The following is a 16,290-nucleotide window of genomic DNA, read 5'->3' as shown; positions in this document are numbered from 1 at the left end:
GGGTGCTGCATGGTCATCAGCACACGTTCACAGCCCACTATACTGTCACTCAGTAGGCCTGGGAAGGTGCTGAGTTTGGCAGAGCTGTTTTGTCATCTGCATGTCCATAAACTCCTACCTGCCTTCCGGGGACATAAACATATTTGAAGAAGAAAAAATTACTTTTTTCTCTAACTGGTGTTCTTTGAGATGTGTTGCTCATGTCCATTCAACATTTCACTCGGCTTCCCCACTGTCAGAGTTTCTGGCAAGAAGGAACTGAAAATGTGATGAGGGCTAATATTGCTGTATAACTGTGGCTTGTGTATGCTACTTCACATGACACTAGAGCCAATCCCCTGCCGGTACTGTGGAGAGAGAAAACTTCTGGCACCAGTGCACATAGTGAGTACACACAGCTAAATTGAATGGACATGAGCAACATATCTTGAATACCAATTTTGGAAACAGGTGACTGTCTTTTCTTCTTCAAGTGCTTGCTCATATTATCCACTCTATAAAATGGGGATAATAAATCTTCACCTCATTGGATTAGATGAAGATGATTGTAAACTGTTTTGAAAATAGAAAGAGCAGAATAAATGCACCATTGGTCAGGGCAGAGAGTGTTTGTGCACGTATCTAAAGTACTGTATGCAGTACAATATAAATGTTTGATATTAATAGAAATGTTTCTATTTTTATCAATTACAGTTTTCAGTTGTACAAAATTATGGGTTTTAAGAAATGTTTTGTTTTTAATTTTCAGATTTGTGAAAAATTATGGGGGTCAGATAATTATTTAATGATTGTAAACATAGATTCAAAAAGTTAAAACTTATAATAGTGGTCTCCAACCTTGTAAAGCACAAGATCACTTTTCAAATGTAAGTGCAATCCAGGATCTATCGCAAACCCAGATACCCTTGCCCCTGCCTCCTTCATGCCTCTTCTCCCAGGCCCCGCTCCTGCTCACTTAATCCTCTGTCCTCCTTTCTCTCTCCCTTTTACCAGGGAGGGGAAGGAGGGTTGGGACACAGACTCTGGTCTTGAGCTAAGGGATTTGGAGTGATAGCAGGGCTCTGAGCTGAGCCTGGGGCAGGGAGTTGGGGTGCAGGATGGGGTTGAGGGTATAGTCTCTGTAAGGGAGTTTGGGCTCAGGGTTGGGGTAGGGGCTTGGGTCTTAGGAGGGGGTTCATGACTGGGGCAGGGGTTTGGAGCTGGCTCCAGCTGGGCATTGCTTACCTCTGGTGGCCCCTGGTTAGTGGTGCAGTGGGGCTAAGGCAAACTCATCCTTTCCCTGGCCCTGCATCACTCCCAAAAGCAGCCAGCAAACTCTCTCCAAGCCCTGTTGTGCACCCCCCCATTTTGTGGAGATAGAATACAGGGCACCCTGACATCAGTGCCCCCCCTTCCCTGCTTTGCATAGCAAGCAGGAGGCTCTGAACATGGGGCAGCTCCAAGGCAAAGTGTGCAGCGGAGGGGAGAGGCGTCGCTGAAGTGCCAGCATGTGATAGCCTCTTGGCCAAATCTGTCAAAGGCTCCAAAAATCTACCAGTAGATCCTGATCTACTGGTTGGTGATCACTGGCTTATAAAAGTTAAAACACAGATTTTCAACATCATGTCAAAATATATAAATATCTTTAAATCAAACTATAATAAGTTCTCAAGCAGCATTTTTCTCTTTTTGCCTATCTGTAAATTTTTATTATTATTAATGGAAATATTTTTAGGATAGTTTGTATGGTGAAACTGATGTTTACCAATTAAAATCTAACCTTTCCAAGGCTATTTATATAGCACAATGGATGTGCGGCAGTTCATGAGTGGTGATTTGGATCACTGTGAACAGTTCCTATTAATACAAAAACATTCTCTGTTCAATACGTTTACAATGTGAAGCTGCCGAAACCACCAAACTCACTATTTCATTTGGTAACTAATGATTTGGACTGGCATCTCAGATGAGAGCTATACACACTGAGCATTTCCCTACCCACATAACTTAAAAGCACATGATCACCATTGAATTGGAAGTTCCTGGTTTGTCTTAGCACTTTGAAATATCAGCATGCGTATCAGGCTTTCCTGTGTCAAGCTCTATTGTGATCAAAAAGTACTTCAAAGGGTCATAGACCAAATTAAATGTCTCAGACAAATTTAAGCAGAATTTAGGTTAAGTCTGTGCATGTGGTGGTTGTAAGAACTTATAGAAGCTAATCTATTCTGCAACTTTATAGAGTTTTAATTATGATGTCTTGATCAAATAATAGTAGATATAAAAGTGATTCAGGGTTCAAAGTCACATCACATCTTTCACTTACAGTAAAGTTTCCACCATCTCTATTGAAAATTAGTGATCTGGAAAGAATAAAATGGTGTTACTTCTAAGCGGGACAGAGACATCCATATGCCATCCGGATCAGGAATCTTGATAAGTGTACTGCTTACCTGGAGCTAGAATTTAGGATGTGTACTACCAAAAATAACCTTGATTGGATCACTGCAGATTATGTAGAACTGGGAAGAAGGATCAAAGAGTTTGAGGCACAAGTGGTGTTCTCATCCATCCTCCCTGTTGAAGGAAAAGGACCAGGTAGGGATCAACCAACTTTGGAAGTACATGCGTGGTTGTGCAGGTGGTGTCAGAGAGAAGGCTTTCGTTTCTTTGACCATGGGATGCTGTTTCAGACACAAGGATTGTTAGGAAGAGATGGGATACACCTAATAAAGAGAGGGAAGAGCTATGATTTGATTTGAATAACGGAAACTTGGTGGGATGACTAACATGATTGGAGCACTGTCATAGAAAGGTATAAACTGTTCGAGAAGAACAGGCATGGGAGAAAAGGAGGAGGAGTTGCACTGTATTAAGAAAGCAGTATGATTGCTCAAAGCTCCAGTATATAGAGGGAGAAAAGCCTGTTGAGAGTCTTTGGATTAAGCTTAAAGTCGGGAACAAGAGCGGTGATGTTGTGGTTGTTGTCTGCTATAGACAACCAGATAGGATGGCTGAGGTAGCCTAGGCTTTCTTCAGACAGTTAAGAGAAGCTTCCAGATCATAGGCCCTAGTTCTCATGGCAGACTTTAATCACCCTGACATCTGTTGGAAGTCCAATACAGCAGTAGACAGACAGTCCAGGAAGTTTTTGGAGAATGTTGGGGATAACTTATTGATACAAGTGATGAAGGAACCAACCAGGGGCCATGCACAGCTTGACCTGCTGCTCACAAATAGGGAGGAACTAGTAGGTGAAGTAGATGAGGGTGGCAACATGGAAGCAGTGACCATGAAATGGTCGATTTCAGAATCCTGATGAAAGGAAGAAAGGGGAGCAGTAAAATACACACCCTGGACTTCAGAAAAGCAGACTTTGACTCTCTCAGGGAACTAATGGGTAGGATCTCCTGGGATGCTACCATGAAGGGGAAAGGAGTCCAGGAGAGCTGGCAGTATTTTAAAGAAGCCCTCTTGAAGGCAAAAGAAAAGCAAATATGGTAGGCGACCAGCTTGGTTCGGCAGTGAAATCCTTGGCAAGCTTAAACACAAAAAGGAAGCTTACAAGAAGTGGATGAGGTCTAGGGAGGAGTATAAATATATTGCTCAAGAATGCAGGTGTGTAATCAGGAAGGCCAAAGCGCAATTGGAATTGCAGCTAGCAAGGGATGTGAAGGGTAACAAGAAAGATTTCTATAGGCATGTTAGCATTAAGAGGGTAATTAGGGAGGGCATGAGACCCTTACTATATGAGGGAGGTCACCTAGTGACAGATGATGTGGGAAAAGCTGAAGTACTCAATGCTTTTATTTGCCTCTGTATTCACAGACAAGGTCAACTCCCAGACTACTGCATTAGGCAACACAGTATGGAAAGGAGGTAGACAGCTCTTGGTAGAGAAAGAACAGGGTAAGAACTATTTAGAAAAGTTAGACATACACAAATCCATGGGTCCGGATTTAATGCATCTGAGGGTGCTGAGAGAATTGGCAGATGTCATTGCAGGGCCTTTGGCCAGTATCTTTGAAAACTCATGGAGATTTGGGGGCGGGGACCTGAACAATTGGAAAATTGTAGTACCTATCTTTAAAAAAGGAAGAAGGACAATTCAGGGAACTACAGACTGGTTAGCCTCACTTCAGTCCCTGGAAAAATCACGGAGGGGGATTCTCAAGGAATCCATTTTAAAACACTTAGAAGAGAGGAAAGTGATCTGGAATAGTCAATATAGATTCACCAAGGACAAGTCATGCCTAACCAACTTGATTGCCTTCTATGACAAGGTAACTGGCTTTGCGGACATGGGGAGGTCCAGACGATATGATATACCTTGACTTTAGCAAAGCTTTTGATACGGTCTTTCACAATATTCTTGCCATCAAGTTAAGGAAGTATGGATTAGATAAATGGACTTGTAAGGTGGAGAGAAAGCTGGCTGGATCGTCGGGCTCAATGGGTAGTGATCAATGGCTCAATGTCTGGTTGGTGGTCGGTTTCAAGCGAGTGCTCCAAGGATTGGTTATAGGGCTGGTTTTGTTCAACATATTTATTAATGACCTGGATGATGGGATGGATTGAACCCTCAGTAAATTTGTGGATGACACTAAGCTAGGGGGAGAGAGAGATACATTGGAGGATAGGGATAGGGTCCAGAGTGACTTGACAAATTGGAGGTTTGAGCCAAAAGAAATCTGATGAGGTTCAACAATGACAAATGCAGAGTCCTGCATTTGGGACGACAGAATCCCTAGCACTGTTACAGGCTGGGGACCAACTGGCTAAGCAGCAGTTCAGCTGGATTACAGTGGATGAGAAGCTGGATACGAGTCAAGAGTGTGCCGTTGTAGCCAAGAAGGTTACTGGCATATTAGGATGAATTAGGAAGAGCATTTCCAGCAGATCTAGAGAAGTGATTATTCCCCTTTATTCAGCACTAGGAGGCCACATCTGGAATATTGCATCCGATTCTGGGCCCTCCACTACAGAAAGGATGTGGACTCGTTGGAGATGGTCCAGCAGAGGGCAACCAAAATGATTAGAGGGCTGAAGCACTTGACCTACGAAGAGAGGCTGAGGGATTTGGGCTTATTTAGTCTGCAGAAGAGAAGAGTGAGGGGGGATTTGATAGCAGCCTTCAACTTCCTGAAGGGAGGTTCCAAAGAGGGTGGAGAGAGGCTGTTCTCAGTAGTGACAGATGGCAGAACAAGGAGCAATGGTCTCTAGTTACAGTGCGGGAGGTCTAGATTGGATATTAGGAAAAACTATTTCACTAGCAGGGTGATGAAGCACTGAAATGGGTTATCTAGAGAGGTGGTAGAATCTCCATGCGTAGAGGTTTTTATGTCCCAGCTTGACACAGTTCTGGCTGGGATGATTTAGTTGTGGTTGATCATACTTTGGACAGGGGGCTGGACTTGATGACCTCTGAAGGTCTCTTCCAGCCCTATGATTCTGTGTTACGGGAATGATGCAGTCGTTATGGTTTGATCATTGTAACTTTCAGGGGACTGTAATGTATTGTGCTTGGTCTCAGCTCAGAGGGATGCATATGTGGATATGTGTTTATTTGTGGCTGATGTGTTAGGATGAGAGACTTGTATAAAGGTAGGTATATGTTTCATTTCCAGATAAAAATAGCTAGTAACCTCTCTATTAACAGTACTTTCAAGGTAGGAGGGAGAGAGAGGAGACGTAACTTTAATTCTGTGTCAATATCTATTATAGCTAAACCAGGCCATTCATTTATCAGGGAGAGGGCGTGTTTCTGACTATTGTATAGAATTGCCAAGAATGAACACATGACGTATAAATACATCAACTCCTCGAATAAGGAATCTTTAACTGTGCCAGATTCAAGAGGCCAGCTCTGTAGAGTTGTCCAGTTATAATAGTTTTACATGCGAGTGACTGCTGTTACATTATATAACAAATTTTGTGGGAGAATATAATATTTATTGAATCTTGCTGACATCAGTATACTTGCTATCACTTCACACTGTGCTGAAGCCTTATAGTCTTCTCTTCCTCTCCTGAGAGGAAGATATGATGTTTCCATGGTCACATTCTGAAGTGACTTCATTCCTTCATTTGTGGTTATATGAGATCGGGGGACTGTGTGTGTTCAGTATACTTGAAATTTGGGCCCATATTTGGGTGTTCTCTGTGGATGTTGGCTCAGTCTTAGTATACAGCATTTTTATCAACTTACTTTAAGTATATATACACAGACATGATTCGGGATATTTCAATGTGTAAGGTAGGCTTAACCAACCTTTGTTCTTCTCTGTGTGGGCACTATAGCATTCATTCATTACAAGATCACATGACATGGGAAGTAAATAACAAAATACTATGAAACTTGTTTGAAGCCACTGCTCAGAGGATTGCATGTTGCAGACAAATCTTGGTACAAGTTTCACCTCTACTAGAATGAAGCTGACTTTTTACTGTACCACTTCTACAGCAAGACAGCATAAGTAAATAGAATTTTGGACTGGTGTTTTTAAATTGTAAATTTTTTACAGTCTGAAATAAACATGTAAAATTCTGCATGGCTGTGTATGTTTTGAGATCATGGTCTGAAAGATCTAGTTATATGTACAGAGGACAAACTTCAGGTTTATGCTTCCTCTGCAATTAAAATGTCAGCCTTTATATTGCAGATAAGAGCATAAAATGAATATATGCTTGTATGAATATATGCTTTTCCTCTAAAACTCTTTAATTGCTTTTAATTTAGGCCTCTCAGAAGAAAACCATCATTATTAAAAACGTGGCAGGCACCTTAGCCACAATGCCATTTAAACTGAACTCTCAAATTGTTACAATGAAATTCTGTGAATTAGTTTTGGGACTCTGTATATCCTAACTTTATAGGTTTAGAAATGTATTCTAATTAATAAATTAAAGCCCAAATGCTTTCTTGCACTTGGGACATACTCAACACAGAGGTGAGAGGATGTGGTATATTTACATGAACACTTATTTTGGAGCAAGCTGGGTGAAAGTCTACATTGCATTAGCATGCCATGCTCCCAACTGTCTACATGGGCTCTGCGGCTACATGCTAAAAGTTCCCTAGTGTGTATTGATCTACTTCCATTTCATAGCAGGATAGATCAAACCACATTAATGAAACTTTGGTACACATTAACAGGATCCATACAGACACTTCAGGCTTGTCTGTGCTCTGTAGTTCTGACTATGGTGCTCACTGATTATTCATATGCCAAAGTGCAGTAGCTCCACTATGTAGACACTGCAGGTACAAAACTGAAGTGTCTAGTTCACATAAGTCTTTGTCAAATTGGTCTAAATTAGTGTGCATTAAAAACCTTTTAGTTTGTTCCCATAGCATCCACATATAGCGCAACATTATGCATATTGCTATTTGCATCCTCATAGTCCTAACTGTGGGGCAGTGTAGACATAGCCCTAGTGTTTGGCTAATGCAAGGTAGGGTTACATCTACAGTTGCTGCAAACTAAGGCAGGCTCTACATTAGACCTGGAAGATTGGGTTAAAGTACACAACGCCAGCTATGTAAAATACGTAGGTGGAGTTGACTTACCTTAAGTCGAGCTTGGCATCCTCTTCACATTGGAGGATGATGGGATCAAACACTTCTATCGGCTTCCCTTACTCCTCATGACTATGAGGAGTACCGGTGCTGACCAGAGCCACCATCATTGTTCAATTTAGTGGGTCTTAACTAGACCTGCTATAGTGAACATCAGAAGGTTGATCTCCAGCACAGCAACTGGAGAGGTGGCTTGAGTACTCCTATAGACTAGCAATCTGAGATTACTGATTCTGAGTCAATCTGCCTCAGTTCTAATATATAATTGAGTAATTTATTATCTGCTCTAATATACACCAACTAGAATGGACCTCAGAAACTAAGCCAGTAGAGGATTTCTGGTTCTGTGACCGCTGAGAACTCGTGCAGGCTGTGGGAATTATCCTGCTGACAAGATCCAACTCCTTTCCAGTCCTGTTATGTGCTGTTATGCAGGAGATATTTTTCGGGAAACTAATTGTCTTACTATAAATTGAACCGCCATGATATTTTTGGAATAGCATATATTGAAGATATGGGATGCATTTGGGCACACATATAAAAGTACATGGATCAGTTAAGAATATCTTCTTTCAATTAGGAATGTTAAAATGAGGTTAATTTACTACTACTCAATTAGTTGACAGGGGAAGGCAGCCTGGATCAGTCCCGGCTCGCACTGAGTCCAGGACCAAACCCTCCTGCAGCTCTGCAATTTAAAATGTAGTAGGAGCTGGGGGACAGGGGTCCCCTCACTTGAGCCGGACTGCCTGCCCAGCCAGCAGCAGCCCATGTCCATGGAGGGTCCCAGCAGAGAGTTGGGACCTCCTGCAGACAGGGGCTGCTGCTGGAGCAGCTTCTGCCTGTGGCGAGCCTGGGCCCACTGCTCTGATTCCTCTGCCCCAAGGCAGTAGCGAGTGGGGGAGCAGGTGGCACCACAGAGACAGTGCTGGGGAGAACCAGCTTTTAAGTAGGCTCCCTGCAACACTGGCTCCTACCCCCCCATCCTTTGCTGATACAGAGGCAGCAAGGGGGTGGGGATTGAAGTAGTTGACTCGACTACCCGATGAGCCTAGGCTTATCAGGTAGTTGACTAGTCGACTACTCGCTAATATCCCTACTTTCAATGAGAAATGTATGTGTAATACTAAAAATTCTAGAATAGACTTGAAAGCTAGGTCCTGGCACTTTTTCAGCGAAATTGTTTCTATATACTTTTAAATTCAATGTGGATTAAGTGGTTCCTTGGTTTCTTTCTCAAGCTTCTTAAACATTTTTAGGTTCTTGTATTGTAAGTCCCAATTTTCAGAGCTTGGTAACCAAAGAAAACTATTTTCCACTCTCAAACTTTGTTTTTGATAACTTTCTGTTGGAAGAATTTGCTCCTCTGATATAAATGATAGATTAGTTGCTTTCCTTTGAGAAAAGTAGTTATGTGGAGTTTACTGCTGTTCATGATAAATTGTGCTTTAAAGGAAAAATGGAGTTGTCTATTATATATTGGAGAGAGTTTTTCTGAGTCAGTCAGTCTGTTCAAGAACTCTTCCTAAATGGTAAGATCTAGGACTACCAAATTCAATATATAGTTTCCTCTCATCATAACTTAAAGCAAGGTAAGGGTTTAGTTGTTCCAGGAAAATGGGATATGTGTAGCATGGGATTGCGTCTCATAAAACCCTACAGAAAAGACAGAATCACCAGGCAGGTGAAAGGGACTGGGTGGAAGCACTTTTACCCTCTTCCCCTGTCTGGGACTACCCCAGACCCAAAGCTCTCACCCATAGGAGCCTTTTGGGCGGGGGAGGGGGAGCTGAAGCTTCCCCCTTCCATTTGTATAGGAACATGGACCTGCCCTAGGTGGGGGACATGCACCCCTCTTTTGGCTGTGCTGCTGGAATTGCCATGGCCATTGAGATGTGCTTCTCACTTGGCCCCAAACTGCTGGGGAAGTCCTGTCTCCCGGGGGCAGCCTGCATACTGAACCCCTAATCCCCATCTCAGAGCAGTGATTTAAATGAAATAAAACAAAATTGAGTTAAGGACCCAAGCAACTCTGGGTAAATCTCCTAGTTATAAACGGTGGTTTTGTTTTTAAATGAGACTGTTAAGCCTGATGCTTTCTTGATGTTAAAAGGGAACTAATTAGGTATAATGTAATACAGTATACATAACTACTTTTGTTGGATTCTAGTAGGTTTAACTTGATTAAAGTCAATGGAAGAATTTCAGTTAATCTGTTCTTAAAAGTATAATAGTTACCTTGATTCATTTAGGTTCCTGCTGTGTCTGGATTTTAGCAGTGGTCAGATGGGAACATGTAGGATTAGGGGATAGCTTGTTCCTACATGCAGTTCGGAGGGAAAGGCAGAGAAAAACTCAGAGTTACTCTAGCAACTTGAGAAATTCTCCCTCACAAGTAAAGAAAATAGCAAATTGGATGTATAGTAATAAGTATACAATCAGTGAACATAAGGAAAGTATTGTTTACAATCACATAATAGAAAATATAGAGTACATAATCCTTCCACAACTGTCCTCTGTGTTAACTGTTATTTACACCTCTCCACATCAAATGTGGTTGCATTTCAGTGGAGTGTATGAACATATAGTTCCAAGTGATGTGCTATGTTTTTTTAATGGAAAATAATTGTATGAATGTAAAATAGATGGTTTTAGTTATACAACCTGTGTGTAATTTTTATAGAACACAATTGCTTTATGTATTTCATTATTTATTTGCATATTATCTTATCACCATAGAATTTTGATATGCATCTGTTTTCATTTTTCTATAAATACAATGTCACTGATTGATGCATAACTGGCTACAGGTAATTTAGGGACAAGGTACTTGTAATTTGGAATTAGAATATCTGTCCTAATTCTGGAAACTTGTCATCTAATATAGCTAAATCCCATTAACAGAATAATTTTGACTTATTTTCTGTTAACTTTAACGTTGGCTGTAACTTTTCAAGTGTGATGTCTTGAAGTCTTTAATCCTCTGAACTGTCATTCATGTTAAAATTCGACACTCTCCAAAAAGGAATGAACAAACACTCAGGCTATCTTACCCATTACCAAGATAGCTTCCCCAATTATCACCTCTAATACCATTAACTCACAAACATCCCACTCTCCCCACCTCTAATATCATCAATTCACAGACACTTACCTTCCTTCCTCCCCCCCCCCCCCCCCCGCATCCTCCTCCTGTTCTGAAATGTGATTTGTCCTTTTCATATGTGTTCATTTTTTTTAATTGTATCCTTTGGTATATATGGTTGTGACTATTTTCTTCCACTATTTGATCTGAGGAAGTGGGTCTGGCCCACGAAAGCTCATCATCTAATAAACCATCTTGTTAGTCTTTAAAGTGCTACATTGTCCTGCATTTTGCTTGAAGTCTTTAGGCACTGAATATTTTCAGTTCTCAATGTAACAATTTTTAAATCTTGTTTGGACTTTCTCTTTTGGTGTATGCCAAGTTTTTTCATCATAGCTATTAAAGGGATCAAAGAAATTGATCAAAATGAACTACTGTATGTATTTATAAATACAAAAGCAGGAGGAAATTCTTTATTGGGTGTAACTTTTAGGAATTAGGACTCATTAGAGAGAAAGAAAGGCAGATAGACTTTTGGTACTCCAAATCTGTGATTTCCTTGTTACCAGTTCTTAACTTTTATTTTTTGTAGGTACATGCGGGGTCGTTTAACATATGATCAAATTAATGGAGTTGTTCAAGATTTGAACAAGGCAGTGGTTAGCAAGTATAAGATCTTACATCAGCCAATGAAATCTATGAGCTTTGCTGTCAGAAATCTGTACCACAGATTCTTGGAAGAAGAAACCAAGGATACTAAAGGTACTCTTTTTAAATGTATATATGTATTTGTGAAACTTTATTCTTCTTCACTTGTTCATATCCATTGTATGCTAGGTATGCATGGTTGCTGAAGATTTTTCTCTTAGTTTTATTCATAGTACTGGCTCTACTAGCATAAGGGTTGCTGCTTGCTCCATACCCTCTGTTCCTTCTTACTGCCCTGTGATGGTTGCTTTGTGGGACCAAAGTCCTGTCATTAGAATCCTTTTATATGGTGTTCTTGAAGGACCAGGTCCAACTGTGTGCCCCCAACCAGCCTTCCTACTAAAGGTTGTGTTGCAGTTACACAACTAGGACCTTTTTCTGCCTGTATTCTTTCCAAAACCTCGCAGACTGCTGCGGGATGTTGGCTCCATACATTAGGTAGACTCTGGCTTTCTATATTGAAAGGACTAAGCCCTTCTGAAAGTCTGCACAGCTCTTTATGGAAATAGCAGAGAGGATCAGGGGGTTGACGGTGTCATTTCAAAGAATCTCATCTTGTACAACTGCTTCTATCGAGGCTAGCTACAAGTAAGCAAAGATTCTGCCTCTAGCCATTTTGACTGCTGATTCCATGAGAGCCCAGGCTTAATCAGTAGTATTTCTTGCACAAATATCAATCCAGGACATCTGCAGAGCTGAAACATGGTAATTGGTTTATATCTGGGATGGGAAACCATTTTTGAGTCAGGGGCCATTGACCCAAAGAAAAATCGGTTGGGTCCACAAAAAACCCCACCCTTGCTGATGTGGTCTGTGAGGGTACATCTACACAGCAATATTATTTTGAAATACTACTGTTATTTCAGAATAACTTAGTCCATGTCTACACAGCAGGCAGTTATTTCAAAATAATGTTGAAATACTCTCAAGTTGGAGGACTTCTTAATCCGACTCCTGTAACCCTCATTGTACGAGGAGTAAGGGAAGTCGGAGGAAGAGTGATCTATTTCAAAATAAGTGCTGTGTAGATGCTCCCAATTTCAAAATCAGCTATTTTGAAATAAGCTACGCAGTTGACATAACTCAATTTGTATAGGTTATTTTGTGTTAAGCCCTGCTCTGTAGATGTACCCTGAGGAGACAGACGCTCTCCACATTCCTGTTGCACACCAGAGCCTAGTGGGGGCCCAGCCTAGTAAATCTTGTGTGCTCAAGCCCCACAGTGGGGCAGTGGAAAGGCTGGAGCATTAGTACAGGCTCCCCAGTGCTGGAGGAGTCCTGAGCCTTGGGAGCTGGATCCAGGCAAGCTGGGGGCTGCATCTGGCCTCTGCACCTGAGGTTCCCCACTTCTGGTTTATACCTTTAAGTCTCATTATGCTATCACTCATCAATCCTATGACAATGCCACTTTCAGAAGGCTGGTATAGTAATCAGCATGTCTTTAAATTCCAAGTTTATCTTAATGATAGTGCTTGTCAATCACCTAGCATGGAATGAACGTGAGCAAGAACATAAGAATGGCCATATTGGTTCAGACGAAAGGTCCATCTAGCCCAAAATCCTGTCATCCAGCAGTGGCTAATGCTAGGTGCCCCAGGGGGAATGAACAGAACAGGTAATCATCCAGTGATCCATCCTGTCACCCACTTTCAGCTTCCAGCAAACAGAGGTTAGGGATACTGTCCCTGCTTATCCTGGCTAATAGCCAGTAGGATGGATCTATTTTCCATCAATGTATCTAGTTCTTTTTGAATCCTGGTACAGTACTGGCCTTCACAACATCCTCTGGCAAGGAGTTCTACAGGTTGACATTGTGTTGTGTGAAGGAATATTTTAGTTCGTTTGTTTTAAAACTGTTGCCTATTAATTTCATTTGGTGTCCCCCTAGTTCTTCTTTACTTTCTTCACATCAATCATGATTTTATAGATCTCTATCATGTCCCCCCCTTAGACACCTCCTTTCCAAGCTGAAAAGTCTGTGTTGTTAATTTCTGCTCGTGGTGCGCAGCCTTTCCATACTCCCTGCGAGGCCTTGAGGGGGAGTGCTTGTGTTGTCTGTAGCCAGTGAAGTTAAAGAGCAGACCCTAGTCCAGAATAGGGCTTAGTTCCACTAAGTGGAAGTGGTAGTGAGGTTGTTGCAGCCCAGGGTAGTCACCCATTGTCCTAGTAGCCCCCCTTCAGTCTTTACCAGCAGAATTGCCAGAGTCCTCAGTTGACCTGGAGTTGACAAAGGCCATGGTGAGGTCTGCTTCTGAGAAGACAGGAATTCTTTCATTGGATAATCTTAAATGAAAACAGGCCTTACTAGTTGCTGCAGATAGAGTATCTGGGCATCTAGACTTGGATAAGGACTAAATGTTTGCTTCAGTGCGTGCCAGCTAGGGATGTGAAGTACTAGTTGACTAGTTGCTTCCTCCCCTTTACTGCCTGTATCAGAAAGAGGCAGCAACAGGTGAGGAGGAAAGAGGAAGGAATACTTCAAAATGGCATCACCACTTGAAGCCTGGGGTGTCCCCAGGCTGCATGCAGCGTTTCAAAGTGGCAGCGCTGTGTGGAGTCCAGGATCAGCTGGGGACTCCCCCCACTGACCTCAGGCTCCACACAATGCTTTCGCCTTTGAAGTGTAGCAACAGCCGTAGGGCTACACTTCAGAGGCGGAGGCACACTATCGACTAATCAAATAGTCGTTGCAAAATGCATGAACTATTCAGTTAGTCAGTTGATATTTAACATCCTTAGTGCTAGCAGGATTCAGACACTTGTACAGTTTGTGTGGTTTTGTTTTTCTAAAAATACCCAATCAAACCATAGGCCTTTTGTCCCAGCATGCTGTGCAGTATACTTTGCTGAGTAAGAATGTAATCTCATTGCCTTTACCTGCCTTTCCCCTTGGTTGGATCATCATATAAATGTAGCCCAATCTGGCAAAAACCCATGTGGATGTATTTGCAGAATCAAGTCCTTAGACTGTAAACTCTTTTGGATCCTATTTGCATTTGCACTGCCTGGTGGACTACTTTATCCAGAAGTATACTTTAGGATAAAGGATGTGTGGTCTAAGTGGATAGTTTCACATTTCAGTTTCCCTATAACTAGCTTCGAGTGCAAATAGTTACAGCAGCAGATATTCATCTTGCTTCATACCACAGTTTAATTTAGAATTTGATATATAAACTGAATTTGTTTGTAATTATTAATAGCTTTTGCAGCTGAAGTAACTTTATTTAAATTCTGTCCTCAATCTATAAAAAGTAGATTTAAGGTAGAAGTGAGTTTGAACCACAAAACAGAGATCTGGGTCTTCAGTTGGGGAAAGTCAGTATTAAGAATCTAATGGCTTTATGGAAGAGATTGAGCTGTCGTGTGAACCTTATAAAATACATCCTTCTATTCTATTGAGTTCAGTATAGAACTAAAATGAAGCAAAATCTCTGCATAGTTTATACTATGGTCTTAACTGTAGCCACAGATTTTTCAAAATGTGAGGCCTTATTCATCTTTTCTGATTGACAAATAATTTCAAAATGCAGCAGCCGAACAGTGTCAGTGATCATATTTACCTATAACATTTAATATTAGAAAAAGGCCAGGAACGAAATTCTTGTGACAAAGTGTGATGCCATCTCACCACTTGGGAGTGGCCTGAATGTATATTTCATCACCAAAGTGAAGTGATGGTGGAAAAAGATTATATTTTGAAATGTTAAATGAATCCTGATAAATAATTGTTTCCATCTCACAGTGGTATGTTTTTATCCTCCAGGCGAATTTTTTATCGTCGAGGCTGATATAAAAGAGTTCACACAACTGAAGGTGGATAAGCGCTTTCACTGCATTCTGAACGTCCTTCGGCATTGCCAGAGAGTGCGGGAAGTCCGTGGCTCACGACTTGTCCGTTATGTTATCTGCTAATATGGTTTTGGACTTGATTTTGCCCAGGGTGAAGAGCACAAATATTTTTTGTTAGGCATAAAGATTTGGTTGCTTTCAGAAAGTCAAAGACACTATACACTGAAATTTCCTGCTCAGCTAATTGATTTTCTAAACAACAGTTTAGTTGTTGAAGTTGTTTTTTGGTTTTCCAGAATGAGACAGGTATGCAGCTCTGAGGGGGATAAAAACTTCCAAACTTGATGATGATGGTTCTGTTTTTCACATTTCATTGGTCAGATTTATTCTTCAATCCAACCCATTTTATCAAAACACATTATCATGCTTCTATTTTGACTTTCATTTTTGAAAATATTTAAGGACTGGCAGCTCTTATAGAACACTTATCTGCTGCCTGCTATATAATCCATCTTAGAATAGAATTATTTTTTTTGCAATAAATTCCAATGTTGCAGGCTGTTAAAGATGTTTTTGGTTGACAAAAGTTTTGACACAGGTTATTTTCCCTCCTTGAAGGCCTGCACTTAACCAAGTAGTCTAAAGTAGCTTTTTTTGTATTTTCCCAGTAATACTATGACAGTTGAATGAGCGGAAGATTGACTGAAACTTGAACTATTGAAAAGCCAATAAAGAAGGCTAGGTAAATGGTTGGATTTGTTTGTCTTTCACTGTCTGAGGCGCTGATACTAACATGTGATGCAAGCCAGCTGTAGTCTCCATTCTGCATAATGTTGTGTCATTCAGCACAAATTCTATACGTGGAAAGAGTGCACAATCTGAACTTCAGTTTGAGGAGCTGTAAATTGGATCCATCTTTTATCTTCTGAAAAGTACGGAGTACGTGAAGAGACCCGGGAGATCTGGCTTGGTGGAGCATTGGTTTAATTCTTACCAGTTTTCAAAAGCTTTAATGATTTTTTTTCTCTGAATTTCTAGGATCTTCTGAATTTTTTATAAACAGTCTCTACACTTGAGAATTTGTAGTCATTGTGACATTATATGGCTAGCTCAGGTGGGCACTAATATCCTGACCAGCATGGCTATCCCA

General features: G+C 41.1%; 1 protein-coding gene across 8 annotated transcripts in view; it reads left to right on the top strand.

Moving 5' to 3' along the window:
* SKA1 (spindle and kinetochore associated complex subunit 1) overlaps positions 1 to 15,891 on the top strand; it is a 42,540-nt gene extending 26,649 nt beyond the window's left edge. For all 8 annotated transcript variants that reach the window (XM_075932678.1, XM_075932676.1, XM_075932672.1 and 5 more), the window contains 2 exons: positions 11,236 to 11,405; positions 15,115 to 15,891. In XM_075932678.1, the coding sequence (XP_075788793.1) occupies positions 11,236 to 11,405; positions 15,115 to 15,263 (319 nt within the window). In that variant the 3' untranslated portion in view covers positions 15,264 to 15,891. The remainder of the gene's footprint in view (positions 1 to 11,235; positions 11,406 to 15,114) is intronic.
* The last annotated feature ends 399 nt before the right edge of the window (positions 15,892 to 16,290 follow it).

Source organism: Pelodiscus sinensis, chromosome 6 (genome assembly GCF_049634645.1).
Source record: "Pelodiscus sinensis isolate JC-2024 chromosome 6, ASM4963464v1, whole genome shotgun sequence".
Classification (NCBI taxonomy): Eukaryota; Metazoa; Chordata; order Testudines; family Trionychidae; genus Pelodiscus; species Pelodiscus sinensis.
The sequence above is the reverse complement of the archived record's forward strand: the minus strand, read 5'-3'. Positions and strand labels throughout refer to the sequence as shown.